General features: G+C 35.9%; 3 protein-coding genes across 8 annotated transcripts; 2 read left to right on the top strand and 1 right to left on the bottom strand.

The window, feature by feature from the left end:
- Window positions 1-88: 88 nt before the first annotated feature.
- Window positions 89-13,854, top strand: LOC120776805 (porphobilinogen deaminase). Of its 2 annotated transcripts, XM_040107800.1 has the most exons (4): window positions 89-492; window positions 1,469-1,541; window positions 11,653-11,922; window positions 11,992-13,854. In XM_040107800.1, exons 1-4 carry the CDS (start codon window positions 442-444, stop codon window positions 13,365-13,367), a joined length of 1,770 nt encoding a protein of 589 aa, XP_039963734.1. In that variant the 5' UTR covers window positions 89-441; the 3' UTR covers window positions 13,368-13,854. The 2 variants fall into 2 exon arrangements, with proteins under 2 accessions (XP_039963734.1, XP_039963735.1); XM_040107801.1 differs by lacking the exon at window positions 1,469-1,541.
- On the bottom strand, window positions 13,851-16,068 carry LOC120776804 (zinc finger protein CG2199). The gene is made up of 2 exons (XM_040107798.1): window positions 15,882-16,068; window positions 13,851-15,825 (listed from the first exon to the last, which is right to left on the bottom strand). Exons 1-2 carry the CDS (start codon window positions 16,050-16,052, stop codon window positions 14,104-14,106), a joined length of 1,893 nt encoding a protein of 630 aa, XP_039963732.1. The 5' UTR covers window positions 16,053-16,068; the 3' UTR covers window positions 13,851-14,103.
- Window positions 16,069-16,351: 283 nt separating this feature from the next.
- On the top strand, window positions 16,352-17,730 carry LOC120777593 (oocyte zinc finger protein XlCOF15-like). Of its 5 annotated transcripts, none has more exons than XM_040109026.1 (2): window positions 16,352-16,520; window positions 16,962-17,730. In XM_040109026.1, exon 2 carries the CDS (start codon window positions 16,978-16,980, stop codon window positions 17,596-17,598), a length of 621 nt encoding a protein of 206 aa, XP_039964960.1. In that variant the 5' UTR covers window positions 16,352-16,520; window positions 16,962-16,977; the 3' UTR covers window positions 17,599-17,730. The 5 variants fall into 5 exon arrangements, with proteins under 5 accessions (XP_039964960.1, XP_039964962.1, XP_039964964.1 ...); XM_040109028.1 differs by having other exon boundaries at window positions 16,352-16,545; XM_040109030.1 differs by lacking the exon at window positions 16,352-16,520 and adding an exon at window positions 16,583-16,631.
- Window positions 17,731-18,898: the final 1,168 nt, after the last annotated feature.

Raw genomic sequence — 18,898 nt, 5'->3', positions numbered from 1 at the left:
GCAACCTTATTGTTTGGGGCTCAGTTGGAGCTGAATGCCCCATCACCCTCTCGCAAATCGTGTAACACACCTGATAACATTTTCGTAATCAAAATTTTTCTCTCATCATGTCGCATGCCAACTACTTCATTCAGATCGGTTGGCGGATGCGGTTTGGATTGCTTTGAGTGGTTGATTGGACTGGAGCTGTTGCGTCGGATCACTTTTTGCCAGTATAGAAGTAAATTTTTACTGTGGCATTTAAGTATAAACCGCGGTTAAGTTCGAGTGCGTGTATTCTTTGAACATTGAGCTTTGCGTGTGCGATTTCATTCAATATTAATGACAATAAAACGAGCACCTTGGAAGAAGGTCATTGGCCAATAAATATCTATCAAGACTTTCACTTTTAATAACGAAAAATATCCTAAAACTCGCCACTGCATTTCACAGCGTACAAAGATGACAAACCATAAGGATAAGACCATACGTGTGGGCTCCAGAAAAAGTGAAGTAAGTGAAAAAGTCGTAGAGCTGTGTGGAAGCTAAGGTTATAACCGCTTAACAAGCAAAAGAAAAAAATAGCAACCTTAATTAATGAATTTCGTAAATGTTTTTGTTTTTTAATAAGTACTTGAAGCAAAGAGTATGAATAAAATGAATGGTAAAGTTGTTTGTTGTTTGGAAGCAGAGGGAACGCGAGGCGAGTGTTGCGGATATTGGTGGTGTTTAATTTTTGGTGATTATACAATCTCATAACTCACGAAATAGTCACGACAATCACGCACATGAGATTCCAACAGTATGCTACTAAACTCGTTACAATGCTATGAAAATATGCACAATAACTGCGGGAACGATTTTGTGCCAGTGGAATCGAACAGAAAATATTTCGAAAAGGCTTCAACTTATTTTCTATTTGTGCTTCATACATAAAAATAATGCATTATATTTGTATTTTGTATACAAATGAATGCCTGTCTGCAAGTGTATATTTACATATTAATTGTTCGTTTGTGCATATTTTGGAAATGGAAGTCATTAAAGTAGCGCAATGAGTAGCTTATTCAGTTTCGAATTTGCTTGCGCATTTTTCTTATATTCAAGTAAAAGGCACTATCTGCCAGTAATGCTATATTGTGCTACTGTAACTATCACACGTGTTGTCAAAACTGTCGGATTGACGATGACATGCGAATATACAATCAGAAATTCAAATAACTTTGAATGATAAGATTTCCTTTAACTTCGGTTTTTTAAATGAAATGCTTTTATTCCAAAAACTTGACGAGTAGCTCAATCACTGGTATTGTAAAGTTAAAATATAAAGAAATTTCAGTTTTTATTTTATTGTTTCGAGTTTATTTATTTCCCATCCAACAAACGCTACAATTGTTCTATGTTATTTTCAAAAATATATTTATCGTCGCTTTCTATGAAATTAATCAAATGCTTTAACTTATTTTTCATTGTTTTCTTATAATTTCAGTTAGCGCTCATTCAAACGAAACATGTCATTGCACGTTTACAAAAACTCTATCCCAAAAAGAAATTCGAAATCCGTAAGTAATTCTTAAATCCTAATTTTCGCTGAATTGGTATTTTACTTGTTTCACAATTCAACAAGTCTAAATTGCTAAAATTATAATATCGTAGGTATATACAGTGTGCGACTATACTAAAGCACGGAATCTACCTTGTCGGTATTTACATAAATGAATAAAATCATAAAGTAGTCATTAAATGATTTGTTCTTTATTTTTATTATTAGGGAATTCATTGTTCATTTAAAATTAATAAAAATAAAAAATGCTTCTTTTGAAATCGAAGCCATGGAAGGACGCTGCGTATTCAGTGTCTCTGAAAACCTCTTCCATGAAGAGGTCCTGGAGCACGGTAAGATCCTCCGACTCCAGCGTCTCTGCTGGGTAGTTGAGAGGCAGTACAGCCATTCGGATGCCTTTTAAAGCATCCACATATCTGCGCCGTCTCTCCTCCATCCGGGGGGATTTGGTATGGAGGGTTGGCCTCCGGCTGCCCTCGTGCTATTGCCCTTCGGCCTTTTAGAACCGGGGAGCTCCTGCGGCGTGATTTGCCTGCTCTTCCGCTTCGCGGTTTGTTCCTGGGTGTTAACACTCTAAGTAGAACGAGCGGACGCGATCTTGCTGCTACGCTCCTTAGCAGGGGATACACTATTTATGTAAAACAATGGTTTGTTTATTACAGGATTGAGGTTTTGAAGTGGCGAAAGATTGGACGTGAAAATTGTAAAAATAAGGACGCTTTATTTATACAAGTAAAAAAATCATAGAAAAGCATTTCCGGCGATACAATAAATTAATTAATTGTATTCATGCCTCGCCGCCGTGAAACTGTATTGAAATAAAATATACGAAACCAGATATTAAAAGATAACAATAATTAGTTTAATTTTTTCTAATTTAATTAGAACAATGAATGTCCTAATATTAAAAATAAAAAACCAATAATTTGATGTCTATTTGATGATTTTATTCAATAAAAAGATTTCGTCGCCTTAGTTTTGTCACCCACTGTACATAGTACATATAAATATGTAGGCACGTGAGTATAAAACTGAAAACTGCTTATCATGTGTACAATTTTATGTATGTAAGTAGGTACTATTGAATCTTAAAAGTTCTTAGTACTGAGACTGCAAGTGAGTTTTTGCTTACGATATGCTTGCCATTTTATCTGGCTCTTACATACATACATTCTTATTCATATAAATATGTAAATTAATAAAATAGTACTTGTAATTCGTGTTATAAATTAAATATATATTTATTTAATGCAGGTACATAGTGGATACGTTGTTGCTAAGGGGTCAATAGGGTAATTTGGCCTGTTTTTTACATTTTTTTTTTCGTAGAAATTTTTATTCTACAATAAACTTTTTTCACATATGAGGTATACTATATAATGGAGGGTATAAACAATTTTTTTTCGGAATTTTTTGATGACATCTGTCGGAGAAGTGGCTGGGTGAATGAGATGCGTTTTTTCACTGGCGGGCACGATTTCTCATGTTTGGATCATCTGAAACACAAAAACCCAATTTATTCTTAAAAAGTACATGAAGGGTTATCGTCCCTACTAGAATCATGAAAAAATGTAGTAATTAACGTTTTTGTTTTTAATTTTTCCCCATGTTTTTTTACATAAATTTTGCATAACATTGTCAATAAATTAATAATAAGTTGAGTAGTTCGACCGGAATCATGTCCGCCAGTTTAAAATAGTGTGTTTTGAGAAAAACGCGTTTAAAGTTTGAGGTGTGTATTATTATTTGTGGGCCTTTTTCGAAACCTTCCAATGGTAAAGTGGGTTTCTACATTAATTCTAATGGTATAAGGGAACAGAAAATGCAAAAAATTTTTTTTTTTTTGAAAAAAGATTACCTACCCTACTGACCTCCTAACAGATAATAGTAATTTTGTATGCACATAAGTATTTGCAAACAGCTGCGAACAATGAAATAATAATGGGCATTCGTTAAAAAATTTTGATATTTATTTCGCATTGCACAATATATTGTGTAATATGTAACGTCCCTATTGCACTCAATTTAAAAATGTTAATTATATACCGTTAATCCGTAGAACAGATATCATTACGATGTTAGTAGTGAGCAAAAAACTTGGTAAAACGTTAGATTTCAAGTCAAGATAATATGCATAAATTGTAAGTTTGACAGGTTTTCCCTATTTTTTAAATGGAGAATAAAAATATATTGTTTTTTTTTTGTTCTTTAATAGGACGAGCGAAAAATTGCTTCGAAGAAAAGGGGAAATTTATTCCCTTATTTAAAAAAAGAATCATTAATCACGATGTCTTTGATTTGTACAAGATCAATCTAAGAATGTGGGAACATACTTTTTTATGGCCGGAAAGGGTTTCAAGAGTATGGGTGACTTTCCCCTAATACAGCGTATGACCCGCGATATACCACGATATGGTGATGTTTCTAGTACAGAGATGTTGGTCCGATTCATGGTGTTGGTCCGATTCATCGTATTGAAGGCATCATGGATCAGCACTATTTGCAGAAGATAATATGCTGCTAAAATTAATGTTTCACCAGGGCAATGAACCAAAACGCACCAGTAGGTGGGCACAGGAATGGTTTCGGGTCAATGGAAATGAGTTTATGAACCAGCCAGCTCAATCTCCTGACCTCAATTCAGAGCTCTTGGTATTCGACTAATTGGATAGAACATTATTGGAATAATAATATTTAGTTTGTAGTATCCGGATAGACGTAAGTGGTAAACTACTCGATTAACCGCTCATTTTCGACTATCCGGTTAATCGTTCTTTGTCGACTGTTCGAATAGGAAGCGTACAACTTCTACAATTTTTTCTACATACGTAAGTTTATAGAAACTTTGCAGTATATAGACGCATAATTGGCTTTTCAATATTTAAATGGAAACACTGAAGTATATGCGTACAATTTCAAACTGTTCCTTCCTCAAAAATAATACAAAAGATTAATGCCATAACCTTTCCAGCCGAGTTATTCGTCTTTCCATGCTTAAGGACCGGTCCATAATGTGTAGTCCACTACTTCAGTGAGAAATTATGGAGCCACGTCACACATAACTTCATAAAAAATTCAACAATATTTTCCCCTCCCAAAAAGCAATGCTTTATTTACACACCAAATGATTTTGATCCATTTTCTGTAAACTAACACAAGCTGCTTCACTCTAAATGATATACATATGTATCTCATTAACTCATAGTTCATCAGTTGCCAATTTGTACACGTATCTTTTAAAGATAGGGACTGGTTAGAAATCATATAAATGACAATAGTAGTACTATCTATGCATCAGCCACAATAAAGCGTGGACGGGTCTTCTAGTTTAAGATAACTTTTTTTATGCACTACTATTTTATTGCCATTAAGTAGGGCCATGTAAAACAAAGCTTTTTGTAACTAAGCATTTACTGCCTGTGTGAACTAATTTATTTTTATTTATAAACTTAGTATGAAAATTTGCAATGGAACCAGAGCCAAAACTATTAAAAGTTATTTACAATTGAAAAAGATGTATAATGTTGGTACCCACTACTATTTCATTGCTCGCAGATGTACATATGTACATAAGTGAATAATACGTTTGTAAAAATACACATTTTTTACTGTAAGCTAGCTAACACATTTTAATATACATATGTATGTGTGTACATGTAAGTCAGTGATTTATCTCTGTCAGTGATCTGCAGTGAATGAGTTAAACACAACTTTGAGCCACTTGCGAAAAATTGAGTTTGAATCAAGCAAATTATTCACGGAATGAGCACAAGTGTGATTACTGCTCAATTACAATTATGAGAGAGAGAGTTTTGGCAGAGATAAAGAGATGTCCAACTCCTCTCTGACTGGAAATGAGAGAACAATTGATAAGCGTCAAAACCTCCTGAACTTTGACAGTTAATCGAGTTCAGGAGGTTTTGACGTTTAGCAATTGGAAACGAGCGATGGCCAGATTGAAATCTTACCAAAAAAATATGTAAACCGAGGGATTTGTTGCATTCTTCAGGCCCACTTATAAAAAATGTAAAACAATGAAAATTAAATAAATTTGTGAAATTTAAAGGTATTTAATAAAACGTTTTGTAATTTGAAGCATCATAGTATTTTTTTCAATGGAGAATTATTAAAAACATTTAATGATTGAGAGCTAACGAGCTTTAATCCTTTTCTTCTTCTTTATTAGCGTAGACACCGCTTACGCGATTGTAGCCGAGTTAACAACAGCGTGCCAGTCGTTTCTACTTTTCGCTACGTGGCGCCAATTGGATATTCCAAGCGAAGCCGGGTCCTTCTCCAATTGGTCCTTCCAACGGAGTGGAGGTTTTCCTCTTCCTCTCAGAGAGCAGGAGTGCAAGCCGAGTAGAAAATCACTCGGCTGTCTGTTGTGATTGCAGCTTCTCGTCGTCGAACCTTCCTTGTGTTTGTTGACGTGCGTTTTTTGCTGCACAGAGGCGGGTGCAAATCTTGGCTGCAAAAAGATAGTGGTCCGAGTCGTTGTTAGGACCTCGGAGCGTACGCACGTCTAGAACACTGGGGACATGTCTTCCGTCTATCACAACATGATCGATCTGGTTGATGGCTTTTCGATCCGGAGACAGCCAAGTAGCTTGATGTATTTACTTGTGCTGGAATCTAGTACTACAGATAACCATATTTCGGGCCGCGGTGGGCGAAGTCGATCAGCCTCAACCCATTTGGGGATGTTTCGTCGTGGAGGCTGAATTTACCGACCGTAGTGCGAAATATACCGTCTTTGCCCACCCTGGCGTTAAAGTCGCCAAGCAGCTCTCATAGGCGCGCTCCAAGCGCTCATAGAAGGCATCTTTGGTCACCTCTCTTCTCTTTCGTCGGGACGTGGGCGCAAATCAGCGATTTGTTGAAGAACCTCGCCTTGATGCGAATTGTGGCTAGACGTTCATTCACCGGAGTGAATGATAGTACTCGGCGACGGAGTCTCTCTCCCACCACGAATCCCCCACCAAACTTGCGCTCCTCTATATGGCCACTGTAGTAAATGCCACAAGGACCTACTCGTCTCTGTCCTTGTCCCGTCCATCGCATTTCTTGGACGGCGGTGATGTCAGACTTTATTTTCACGAGGACATCAACTAGCTGGGCAGCGGCACCTTCCCAATTAAGGGACCGGACATTCCAGGTGCATGCCCTTAATTCGTAGTCCTTATTTCGTTTGGCATGTTCGTCAACAAAGGGGGGTCTCTCATCCGAGCCTGATTGTTAATTTTCATTGGTATGATTTTTTTACTTGGCGGTCCCAAACCCAGCGCACAACCCTACGGAGGGGATGTTTCGCCTTCTCACTTTAGCTCGCCTTCAAACGGCTGTTCTTAGGCTACCCAGAGGATACTTGGCCAAAGACCGGAAGTCGTGAGCTGCTTGAGTCATATGTAAAAGACTCGTTTCTGGCCACTCCCAAGTGAATGGCGATCAGAGAACTTTCTTCACTTGCGTGAACTTCTGCACATGACTCCATCCTCCTCCTGGCTATTGCCATTGCCAAATCTGTATGTGGGTATTTGTTATCATAACATAATCATTTGCGAAAAGGCGTCGGGTAAGTAGGGTCGAGCTGATGTACCGCATGTTTTGAGCTCTTGAACTGTTTAAATAAATTTATATGTATATCAATTAAATTTGATATGAGCAATGATATTTTGATTTATTCTTGTATAAGTTTATTAAATATAAGACTTCGCTCATTCCCAACCCATTTTGCATAATATTTCTGTAAAATAACAATATTAAACCTAATAATGATTTTTGGAAAAATGTTTTTTTGAAAATGTACTATTTTTATAATATATGTAACACAACCGTCTTAATACTCGCTCTACTTAATTTAATATTGCCGAAATTAAAATGCCGTCGGTATAAGTATGTATGTACGTGTAAATGGGATATGTTGCCTCTTCGAAATTTTCATAAAAATGAAAACTGCGCTGTCAAACTGCTGAAGTGACAGCGTATTATTTTCAATATATGGCGTACTAATTAGTATTCCATATATTACTTTCCATAAGCAATAAGTAGTCTCCAATAGGCACGGTAATACAGTTAGAATAACATAAATTTTATCAAGTTGCCCCGTTAGGATTCTCTGACAATTATGAATACAAAACACTTGTGAATATACGAACAAGCTCAAATGTGCGCAAGCCCCTTGAGCCTTTGAGCCGTAACGCTATGAACCAAAGGCTAAAAAATCCATTACGAAAGTACTAAGAGTTACTATTATATTACTGTATAACAACAACGATTTTCTAACTGGTTCCAATAATGAATACATAAGTGCATATAATGAAATAAAATATTTTGTATTATTAAAAAAAATCACAATATGCACATTCATGTTATCACGTATAATATTACATTTTAAAATGATAATTCAGTTCCTTTCAATGGCATTAAAATTAAAAATAAAATTCACGTCAGTCCAATGGTATAAAAATTACATGAATTATTAACAAAAAACAAAATCACACACTTCAGTTCATTTCGGTAAAAAATAAAAATACTAAATATAAAATTTACTTCAATATTTATGTACATACATATGTATGTACACACATACTTAATTCCGAAATATATCCTTAGATTGAGGGAAAGCACACAATTGCTTTTCAATATCATTGCATATTCTTGTTTTTAACGTTTCGAAGTTCTTATTGCCATATTAATTAGTCTTACATATAGAATTCAGGAATATTATATTATTTACGGTTTTGGGTGCAAGTCGATTTCTTTTATCAGTTATGAAATTGCCTGCCAAGGAAAATACATGTTCAGACGCCACACTACATACTTGCAGGTAATAGTTATGATTTTAAGTGCAAGTTTTGATATGCGTGGAAAGTTCGTTTTACCGTGCGATTATGTACTGTGATACAGTCTCAAGTCTCTAAATTTGAGATTTTAAGTTAGAGACAATTTTTGAGATTTGAGACGATTTTGCTATTCTGTGACAGTCACAAAATCTATTACATTTCATTATTCAGAGATGTTTTTACACTTGAATGAAAATAAATATGTCGATAACAAATATTAAATTTTCTATAACATAATCAAAAAACATATTTATCAATAAAAATAAAAATACGTGTCGACTTTGTTTCATAATATTTACGAAATTTATGTAAAATTGATTTATTTTTAACATTTTCGTGTTTGGCTTGCTTACAAAATATAAAAAAAACGACAATCGATTAATATCAATGATGATCTCTATTCAGCGTTTGAAAAACTACGCTACTTCCGTAGCATTTCAATTTGCTCTTGCTACCGCTCTCACTTTGTCGGGAGCCACAGCAGAGCCTTATATCAGGAACAGCGAAAAACGCTACTCCCTTCCTCAGTTGCCGTCCTTAGCGAGCAAAATGTATAAAAAGTTGAGCCCGTGTTAAAAACGCAGAAATCCGCCATCTTTTTTTGTTTTCATTTGAACAATGTTGCCATTGCTCAATACGCATATGTATATAGTTTTGTACACATCAAAGTTTTTAATTACAATTTTTCATAATATAAAATGTCAAAACTTATATATTTATAAATAATAGCATTCGACTCTGATTTTGAGTTAGTTTAAAAAAATTTCAAATATATTGAAGACAATTTTTATAGCCTGACAACCCTTTTCAGAGGTATTCCTGGCAACAGAATCAAGGGGATCAAAATTTTTTCAAAAATAATTGCTGATTATTAAAGTACATTAAATTCTGTAAATGTGTATTTTTATACTCTTGGAACATCTTGTTTCACCTAACGGTTGTTTGTATCACCTAAAATTAATCGAGATAGATATAGGGATAGATATATTATATATCTATATCTTCTTTATTGGCGAAGACACCGTTTATGCGGTTATAACCGAGTTTACAACACCGCCAGTCGTTCTTCTTCTTTGTTTGGCGTCAATTGAACATTCTAAGTGTAGCCATGTTCTTCTCCATCTGGTCTTTCCAACGAAGTGGTGACCTTCGTATTCCTCTGCTTTCTCCGAAGAATACTCTTAGAGCTGGAATGTTTTCATCAATTCGACCAACATGACCTAGCCAGCGTAATCGCTGTCTCTTAAATCGCTGAACTATGTCAATGTCGTTGTATATTTCGTACAGCGCATCGTTCCATCGACTGCGGTATTCACAGTTGCCAATACTCAAATAACCATTAAATCTTCCGCAAAATGTCTAATAATGAGTGACTTATAGAGTTTGGTCTTTGTTCGTTGGGATTTGTTGGTGGTGTTAATACTGGTTCCAAGATAGACGAATTTATCTAAGACTTCGAAGTTATGATTGTCAAGAGGTACGTGGGAGCTAAGTCGCGAGTGCGACGACTCTTTGTTTGATGACAGGAGATATGTATTTCGTCTTGCCGTCGTTCACTACTAAAGCCATTTGCTTTGTTTTCTTATGCAGTCTGGAGAAAGCAGAATTAACGGCGCCGGTGTTGAGGCCAATGATATCAATATCATCGGCGTACGCCAGCAGGTGTACACTCTTATTGAAGATTGTACATACCTGCTCGATTAAGTTCTGCAGCTTGAATTATTTTCTGCAGCCTTAGATTGAGTAAGTCGCACAAAGGGAGTCGCCTTTTCTGAAACCTCGTTTTGTAAAAAAAGGCTCGGAGAGAGAGGTCCTCCCCGATCAACTTAGCTTTTGGTATTGCTCAACGTCAGTTTACACAGCCGTATTACAGGGGTTTTCAATAGCTACGCTACAAAAGTAGATCAATATGGACAGCAAACCAATAGCTTTTCCCGCTCTTTCGACATTTCTCTTCAGTAAGGTTTGTCATTTCATCATGGAAAGATATACGGTCCACCAACGAGTCGAAATTATTAAAATTTACTACCGAAATTCGGAGTCAGGGGCCTCAACTTTAAGAGCGGGTTTTTCAATAAGAGCGATACAAAGTTTTTTTAATAAAACAAAAACTGTTTACGTTATCAATGAAATTATTTATTCGTGTGAAAGTACATTCGTACGTACTATATGAGTATTGATTGCATCCCGAAAAAATTACGGTTTTGTGCGGTGTACGTACTTCTTCAATGATGATCAAGACCGGCATTTTACTGTGAATGGGAATCGCTACCGCTCAATGATAAGCGAATATTTTTGGCCCGAATTGGATGATATGGACTTGGACAATATATGGTTCGAACAGGACGACGCCACAAGTCAAACGATTTATTGGAAACCAAGTTTGGTGAACGTGTTATCTCACTAAATGGTCCAGTCAACTGGCCGGCACGGTCGTACGTTTCGACGCCGTTAGACTATTTTTTGTGGGGCTGCGTCAAGTCTATGGTCTACGCCAACAAGCCAGCGACGATTGATAAACTGCGTAGGAATATCGAACGTGAAATTGCTGCATATCGATTTATACTTGAAACCGTCGAAAATTGGGTTCAGCGTCTGGACTTCTGCAAGCGTGCCTGTGAGGCCATGCCAAAGAATCAAGTTCCATACATAATGGCAATGGAATGTACTTTCACACGAATAACGAATTTCATTGATATCTCAAACCGTTTTTGTTTTTTAAAAAAACTTTTGTAGCTGTCAAAAGCAGCTTTAAAATCGACGAAGAGGTAGCGTGTGTCAATCCTCTTTTCATGGGTGTTTTCCAGGATTTGGCGGATGATGAATTGAGGGTTGGATGCTCTCTATAATGTGATTGATTGTGCCAAAAGTGAGTTGTGCATCGTAATTTACGGCTTAGTTACTTAGACACTTTATATATTTTCGATTAATGGTGTTTTTTGGGCGTGGCAGTGGAGCGATTACGCCCATCTACAAACCAAGCCTGTGAGATACACTATTGAAATTTAAAAAGCTAATTATCTTTGCTTTGGAAATTGCGAGAATATAAAATGTTCTGTTACACCCGAACTTAGTTCTTCCTCACTTATTTAATTCTTAATTATTGGGATGAAAAATTAAAACTTGTAGGTGCATTATTGTTGACTTGTTTTACAGCATATATTTTATATTTGTTGCTATGACTAGCATGTTTGTTGAATTATGTAATATTTTTTTATTTCTGCATTTATCAGAACTAAAGTTTATTGTTTATAATATTTTTAGATACCATGTCAACGATAGGCGATCGTGTTCTCAATATATCACTGCCAAAAATAGGCGAGAAAAGCCTTTTCACACGTGATCTCGAAGACGCATTACGCAACGGTGGTGTAGATTTCGTTGTACATTCGCTTAAAGATCTACCCACCGCGCTTCCAACTGGTATGGCGATTGGTGCTGTGCTTGAACGTGAAGACGCTAGAGATGCTTTGGTGCTGCGTGAGGAATACAAGGGTCACACCATCGAAACATTGCCAAAGGGTTGTGTGATAGGTGAGTAAATTTTTTCTTTCTTTTTAATAAACTGTAAGTAAGTAATTAATTATGTTGTTTATGTTACAGGCACTTCTTCACTTCGACGCACAGCTCAAATCCGTCGGCAATATCCTCATTTAACCATTTGCGATATACGCGGTAATCTGAATACACGTCTTGCGAAATTGGATGCCACTAATTCGAAATTCGCTGGCATAGTACTTGCACAAGCTGGCCTTGTACGCATGGGTTGGGAGCAGCGTATCAGTCAGGTACTAGAACCGACCGATTTGCTATATGCTGTCGGCCAAGGTGCCTTGGCTGTTGAATGTCGTGCGAATGATGAGGAAGTACTCTCAATGTTGCAGAGTTTAATGTGCCTGTCAACAACCTGTCGCATATTAGCCGAACGTAGCTTCCTCAAGACTTTAGGTGGTGGCTGCAGTGCTCCCGTAGCAGTTTGGAGTAATTTAGATGGTGATTTAACTGAAACAAATCAAAATAACTGTAACAGCGCTTTGTCTTTGGTGGGCGCCGTCTGGAGTTTGGATGGTGCTACCGAAATACGTGACAAGAAAGCCTGCAGCTTCGCCGTAGAAGAAGTGAAAAAAGCTGATAACAATGATAATGCTAATTTAGTTGAAGATAGCGACGACGATAGCAGTGATCAACCGCCTACTAAACGACGCCGAAGCAACGAGTCAAGCAGTCCGGAACAACGTCACAGTCCTCCAGTGATAAATGACGATGCAGAAATAGAAAAGCTTACAACCGCCTACAGCATGGGCGATATCATTGAAAAACACATAAGCTTAGCAAAACATTGCCCTGTCATTAGCGCTGATTTACACAAAATAGAAATGATAAACAATGCAGAAAATGGCAATGATAATGGAAATATTAGCGCAAACTTGGATTTGCGCGCTAGCGGCGACTCGAACGCTAACAATCCGCATTGCCCCTTAAAAATGGATGTAGGGCAAGATTTTATGGGCGAATGCCCATTTGTAAGTAAAGAAGAAAAGATTACATTGGCTACAGCGGGGAAATGTCCCGTTACCAAAGAACTCGTACAAAAACCGAAAGAAGAAACTGACAATGTTGTCGTTGCGGCCTTACCGTCTACCTCAAAATGCCCGTTCGCCAGTATGCACAGCACAGCGAAAGACAATGAGTTTTCAAGCAGTGCGCCAGACGCGGCAGCGGGCAAGTGTCCGTTCCTACAGAAAACTGTAAAAATGTTCGACTATGCTGATGAAGAGAAGCCACAACCGAAGTCGATTCCGGTGCTGATTGAAGATGTAGATAATCTCTACTGCGGTTTGTATCAGCATGCTTGTTACAATCGTGAATTGTATAAACGTAGTGATGCCTTGGGTCAACAATTGGCTGAGGAATTGATTAAAAAGGGTGCCTTAGAGGTTATGAAATGCGCGCAAGCGGAAATACATAGCAAAGCATAATAATGGAAACTTGAGATACGTCTAACGTTTGTAACTTTACATTAAAATAAAAACTGCAATACTATTAAAGTTTTCCCTTCATCCATGACCCTTAAAATCTAGCTGGTAGAGATAAAAGTGAACTTTTTCGTTGAAATAGCTTATTTCCCTAATTTTTTTTGAAAATGTTTGAATACTTAAGCCCGGTATATAGAGGGAATATCTATGTTAACATTTTTTACTATTTTAATATTATTGCCGAGTTTACTTTGTGTAAATTGAAAATGTGTATTTAGTGTAGTTTATTAAGTGCAAATTTATTCTTTTTCATGAGCCTATTTTTAATATGATTTTTTACGAAATGGGGAAACGTAAAGGTGACTTGCATAATTTGTTGTTGAACATATTTATTACTTTATATGTGCATACATACCTGTATATGTATCATGGATTGAATATGTGTATTTAAAATATTTACCGAAAATAAAACTAATTCTATTGAAATTAATGTTGTTTGTTTTATTTCTCATAAGAAATATATTATACATAAGTACAATCAAATACATATATGCTGATTACGTAATAGATTGCGTATAATGATTTACGTAAAATGACACTGTAATATTTTAAATGCATATATGTACATATATTTGGTAGTACCGTTTATTGACACTAGGTAAAAACTCAGCATGGGGGATGCGTAACCGTGTTGAAAATATTAAACAAAAAATAATAATCCTATTAAAACCAACAAACGTTAGTCTATTACATCGGGATGTTTCTCACGCATATGTTGTTGCATTTTTGATGGTCTATTAAAACGTTTCGGACAACCAGGATATTGGCAGGCTAGCTTAGTGTTGAGACATTTCTCGCTAAACAGATGTGCCTCGTACTTCTCCAACGAACGAAATTGTGCATCACAATTCGGACACTTTTTGATTTCGTCGCCTCCATGATGTTTGTCCATATGAGCGCGCAATTTATCCACGGTGGAAAAAAGCTTGCCACATACAACACAAGATTCTTTACTTTTTTCTCGTTCCATTCTACGTTTTTTTGACGGCGTTTGCTCCTGACTGCTGTTCTCAAGAGTGTGTTTTTCTGTACTATTTGCAGTTCCATTAAGTTTTTGTTTCTTTGCAACGTTATCTTGACTAGAATCCGATTCTATTCCTGTCAAATCAACGCTATGACTCACTGCTACATGATTCTGCAACGAGCTATAACGTTCGTATGTTGACGAACAGTAAAGACACTTATATATATCGTTATCATATAAGCCATGTTCATTAATTAAATGAGCTTTGAATGCTTTCTTTTTGGCGCATTCAAAATCACAACGTGGGCATTGGAAAACCCATTCTGAAGATGATATTTCACTCGAACTTAATTGATTAGGGGGTTTTTTAAAAGGTTCTTGGAATACATGATCTTGCTGTTCTTCTTGATTATTATATGTGGTCTCCGAATAGACATTATTTTTATAATTGTTGTCCTTTTGATTACTGTTATTGTTTTGAATTAGATTATCAGTTTGATGCAATAGTACCATATGATTTCGAAGCGTTTTTGAGTCTTGCGCTTGATAAAGGCAAAATTCACATCTTAGGTCGTCATTATCATCCAACATTTCTTCTTTAGGTATTATCAACTCGTCTTTGTATAATATACTTTGTTCTAAAGCTACTGACTTTCTGCGCTGTGGTTTAGGTTTGTTTTCATGTTCGTAAGCGATATGGTTATTCAAAGCAAATTGTCGTGCATACGTACTAGGACATCGCTTGCACTTATAAATTCTTGTGTCTTCAATATTATGTTTAACTGATAAGTGCCGCTTGAAATGTTTTGGAAATATTGTTTTATAAATGCAGTGACTGCATGTAAATTCATAGTTTTTGCTGCCATCTGCTTGATAACTATCATTATTTGTATCAACACCATTTGTTTCATTGTTGATATTACCAACTGGAGTGTTAATTTCCACCTGTTTACTGATGGTTGTACTGCTTAATACACTTGGCGAATCAAATGCAATTGTCTTTCGACGTTGACGTTTTTGACGCGGTTTATTTTCATGTATGCTGCCGATGTGATTTTGTATGGCATTTATGCGTTGATATGATTCCGAACAATACATACACTGGTAAATGCGTGGATTATCCAGTTCATGTCTAGTTGTTAAATGAGTTTTGTACAATTTAGGCTTTCTGGTAGTGTATTCGCAATGGGTACAGCGAAATATCCAATCCTTCAGAAAGGTTTCAGATGCCGAAGCTTTGCTACTTTCATTTATACCATTCTGTTCGGTCTGAGGCTCCTCATCGTTATCATCGTTTTTATGATTAGATAAGTTTAGTTTTCCAGAATTTCTGCTGTGTGGCAAAGCCTCCGAAAGTCGCTTTAGCACAATTTCAGTTTGTACCAACGCCGCCGCACATGCAGAACATATGAAAAATTTTGGTGGAAACTCCAACGCCTGTAAGAAAATGAGGCTAAGAATTTCAAATCAAACAATTATCGTACTGCACTTACCTGATCACTAAATATAAATTTTATAACATCAGAAATTTGTGTGCCCAGTATATATTCGTTGGGCTCAAAAACAGATTCGGATTTACATTTACACAACTTGCACGTTTTCATTCTGGCCGCAATTATTTCAGAAAAATTCATATCAATATAAAAAGCATGGTTGATGCTCATTCTTCTTCAAATCTGTTTGCCACATTTTTTCATAGAAATGTCTTTGCCACCAGATCTTTTAGTGAATTTAAAGATATAAAAAAATTGTCATAAATAAAAAAGTATTACATTACATTTGGATTTGAAAGTAAAGTAAATATATTATATATTTAAAAAGTAATTTGAGTCATTTAAATAATTTATTTGTAAGTATAATGTATAATACCCGTTTAATAAGTGGCAACTCGATATGCTGCTGACTTGGCCGCACTTTTCTAATAAATAAAAGCGAATAAGTTCCATTCATATTTTGTAAACAATTTCAGGAGCTATTAAATCGTTGACTGACATTTTTTGTTTTACTTTAATGAAACATAAAAAAAATTACATATTCAATGGGTTAGAAAGAAACATTGCCTGCAGTAAGCGAGTTATTGAATATTGAGCGTAGACGGTTAATAATTACCTGAGTAGCCAAACGAGCAACAGGTAATTTTTTATTGCAGAGTTTAAGATAATTTCTTTATTTCTAATTTTATTTTAGTTAAAAAATATGACAATGTTTTTCGAAGCCGAAGCAGAAATAATATTTTATAGACAGTAAGCATAATTATTATTTGGGTGCGGTATCAATTAACCATATTTATGCACGGAAATTTAACAACCTGCTGAAATCCACCTGCACATATGTATGTTAATTAGTAAAATACTGAAAATACTAACTGTCTACATACGCACACTATATTGAGGTACCTACATATATATGCTTAGCAAGTATGAGCACGCTTTTCTTGTGTTTAGTAAGCAAATGAGTAAATTTAATAACATTTCTACCAAATCTTGAAAGTATTAACTATTTGAAAATAATTTTTTATACCCTGAAAAGGGTATCACGAAGTTAACGTTTTTTTTTTCTTATTTTTCTTATAGCCATTAGAAAACTAAAATGTTGCACTGTAGCGAGTTCGATTATGAAAATGAAAACTTTGCAAACACTACAGCTTTCGATGTTGATATTGAATTGCTCGACGATAAGGGTACTGCTGAATCTGTCGAAAAACCTACTATTATTAGAAGAAGTAAGGGCCGCCCACCTAAACGTTACGATTTCCAATTCAAATGCGAACAATGTGACTTTGTTAGCGCCTATGCAAAGTATTTTCGTACTCATATGTCTCAAACACATAAAGATGAATCAATGCGTATATTCAAATGTACACAATGCCCTGAAGCATATGTGGAGGAGCGTTTTCTACAAGAGCATGTGAAATATTTACACGATTGTGTGCCACGTCAACCGAAGTTCATCTGCGCCAAGTGTGGTAAAGGATTTCCAAAACAATCACATCTCACGCGACATTCCTATGTTCATGATCCAGCGAAGAAACCTTTTCTATGCGATCGCTGTTCTAAGCGGTTCACAAGCCAGTCCACGTTAGATCGTCACATTGAAGCGAAACATATTGAGCAGAAAGCGCATACTTGTGCAGATTGCGGAAAGGCTTTTGGTCATATTTACGGCCTAAAAGCACACAGAATGCGTTTGCACAAAATGAAGGTTGAATAGTTGCATTTTACTTTATTTATTTTCAAATCAATTCATATTTGCTGTTTCAAATATATAAAAGACTTAAGACAGAAACTTGCACAAAGTTTTGTGCTTAATTTAAAAAGTTTATATTTTTCATAGTATTAAAAAGTGTGCATAAATACATATGTATTTATTTTAAAAAAGTTATTTATTTACTATTTAAAATCAACAAAAGCAATGAAAAACTGTTCATGAAACATTGAAAATCTAACAGCTTTAATTAATTTAATAGTTAAAAACTTGAGGTTGCATACCAGTTAATTACATATTGAATAAAATATATATACAATTTCATAAAACAATTAAATTTTATTAAATAAGTACAATTTTTATATTGACCGTCCTTAAGCATTAGCTTAAATTTTAGTATATATATAGTTAGAATTATGAAAGTATACTATTATATACATATGTATGTATACAATTATATTGAAGACCTTTTCAACCGCAAACGTATTTTTAAGCACATCTTTTTATAAAATTTGCGATTATATAAACAAAAATTAAATAAGAATCAGTTAAGTAAAATATTATTACTTAAAAGTGTAAAGTTTGTATTCGATTAAACGACTAACCGGATAGGATTCGAATAATATTATTCCGTTTGCAGTATCCGGCTATTGAGACGATGTTATCCCTATTTGGAAACATGGTTCCAAGGGCCTTTATCCTGCGCATACAGACCGATGTCCAGTTAATTAAGAGGTGTACTGGAGTTTCAGACTCCAAGTCGCAGACCCGGCAATTTGCACAAGAAACTAGGCCCACGTTATATACATAAGTGCTTCTTGAGCTTTCAATGGCCGGTGTAGAGGGCCACAAGTAGCCTGAGTTTTTCCTTTGGGACATACTTAAACATTTTAAGGTTGTGAACACCCATTAGCAGCTTGGCATGGCGCATGCCTACTGCTTCATCCTTTCGGAGCAGGTTCTTTATGGTACGAGAACCATGTTGGTAGATGCTGCAAGTGGTCAAGCTCATCAGCCAGCTCATTCCTGGCTATACCCAAATGAGGTGCACTTGGTTAGGATCTGATAGACTGTTCAGTCGTTCTATACACTCCAGCATTAATGGAAATTTGATCTCGTACGCAGAGGTCGCGTGGTCCTGCGACTCTTGCGCCAATTCCCTCCGACGTTTTCGAGCCGTCGGTCTACCACTTGATTGTACTGTCCCTAAGTAGTAGCTCGAGAGCGGAATTGTTCCATTCAGTCTTATTATTGAGGGTAACCTTCCTAGTGAAGTTAACAGTTTTGATAATGCTGTCCATTAGCA

This window comes from Bactrocera tryoni, chromosome 5 (assembly GCF_016617805.1).
Source record: "Bactrocera tryoni isolate S06 chromosome 5, CSIRO_BtryS06_freeze2, whole genome shotgun sequence".
Taxonomy (NCBI): Eukaryota; Metazoa; Arthropoda; class Insecta; order Diptera; family Tephritidae; genus Bactrocera; species Bactrocera tryoni.
Note: the sequence above shows the minus strand (reverse complement) of the source record. Positions and strands in the feature narration are given on the sequence as shown.

Bases quoted from the DNA above. Each gene is read 5' to 3' on its own strand.
- LOC120776805 (XM_040107800.1), top strand. From the start codon at position 442: ATGACAAACCATAAGGATAAGACCATACGTGTGGGCTCCAGAAAAAGT. The intron at 493-1,468 runs GTAAGTGAAAAA...TTATAATTTCAG, and splicing joins TGGGCTCCAGAAAAAGTGAA to TTAGCGCTCATTCAAACGAA. The intron at 1,542-11,652 runs GTAAGTAATTCT...TAATATTTTTAG, and splicing joins CAAAAAGAAATTCGAAATCC to ATACCATGTCAACGATAGGC.
- LOC120776804 (XM_040107798.1), bottom strand. From the start codon at position 16,052: ATGAGCATCAACCATGCTTTTTATATTGATATGAATTTTTCTGAAATA. The intron at 15,826-15,881 runs GTAAGTGCAGTA...ATTTTCTTACAG, and splicing joins AATTTATATTTAGTGATCAG to GCGTTGGAGTTTCCACCAAA.
- LOC120777593 (XM_040109026.1), top strand. From the start codon at position 16,978: ATGTTGCACTGTAGCGAGTTCGATTATGAAAATGAAAACTTTGCAAAC.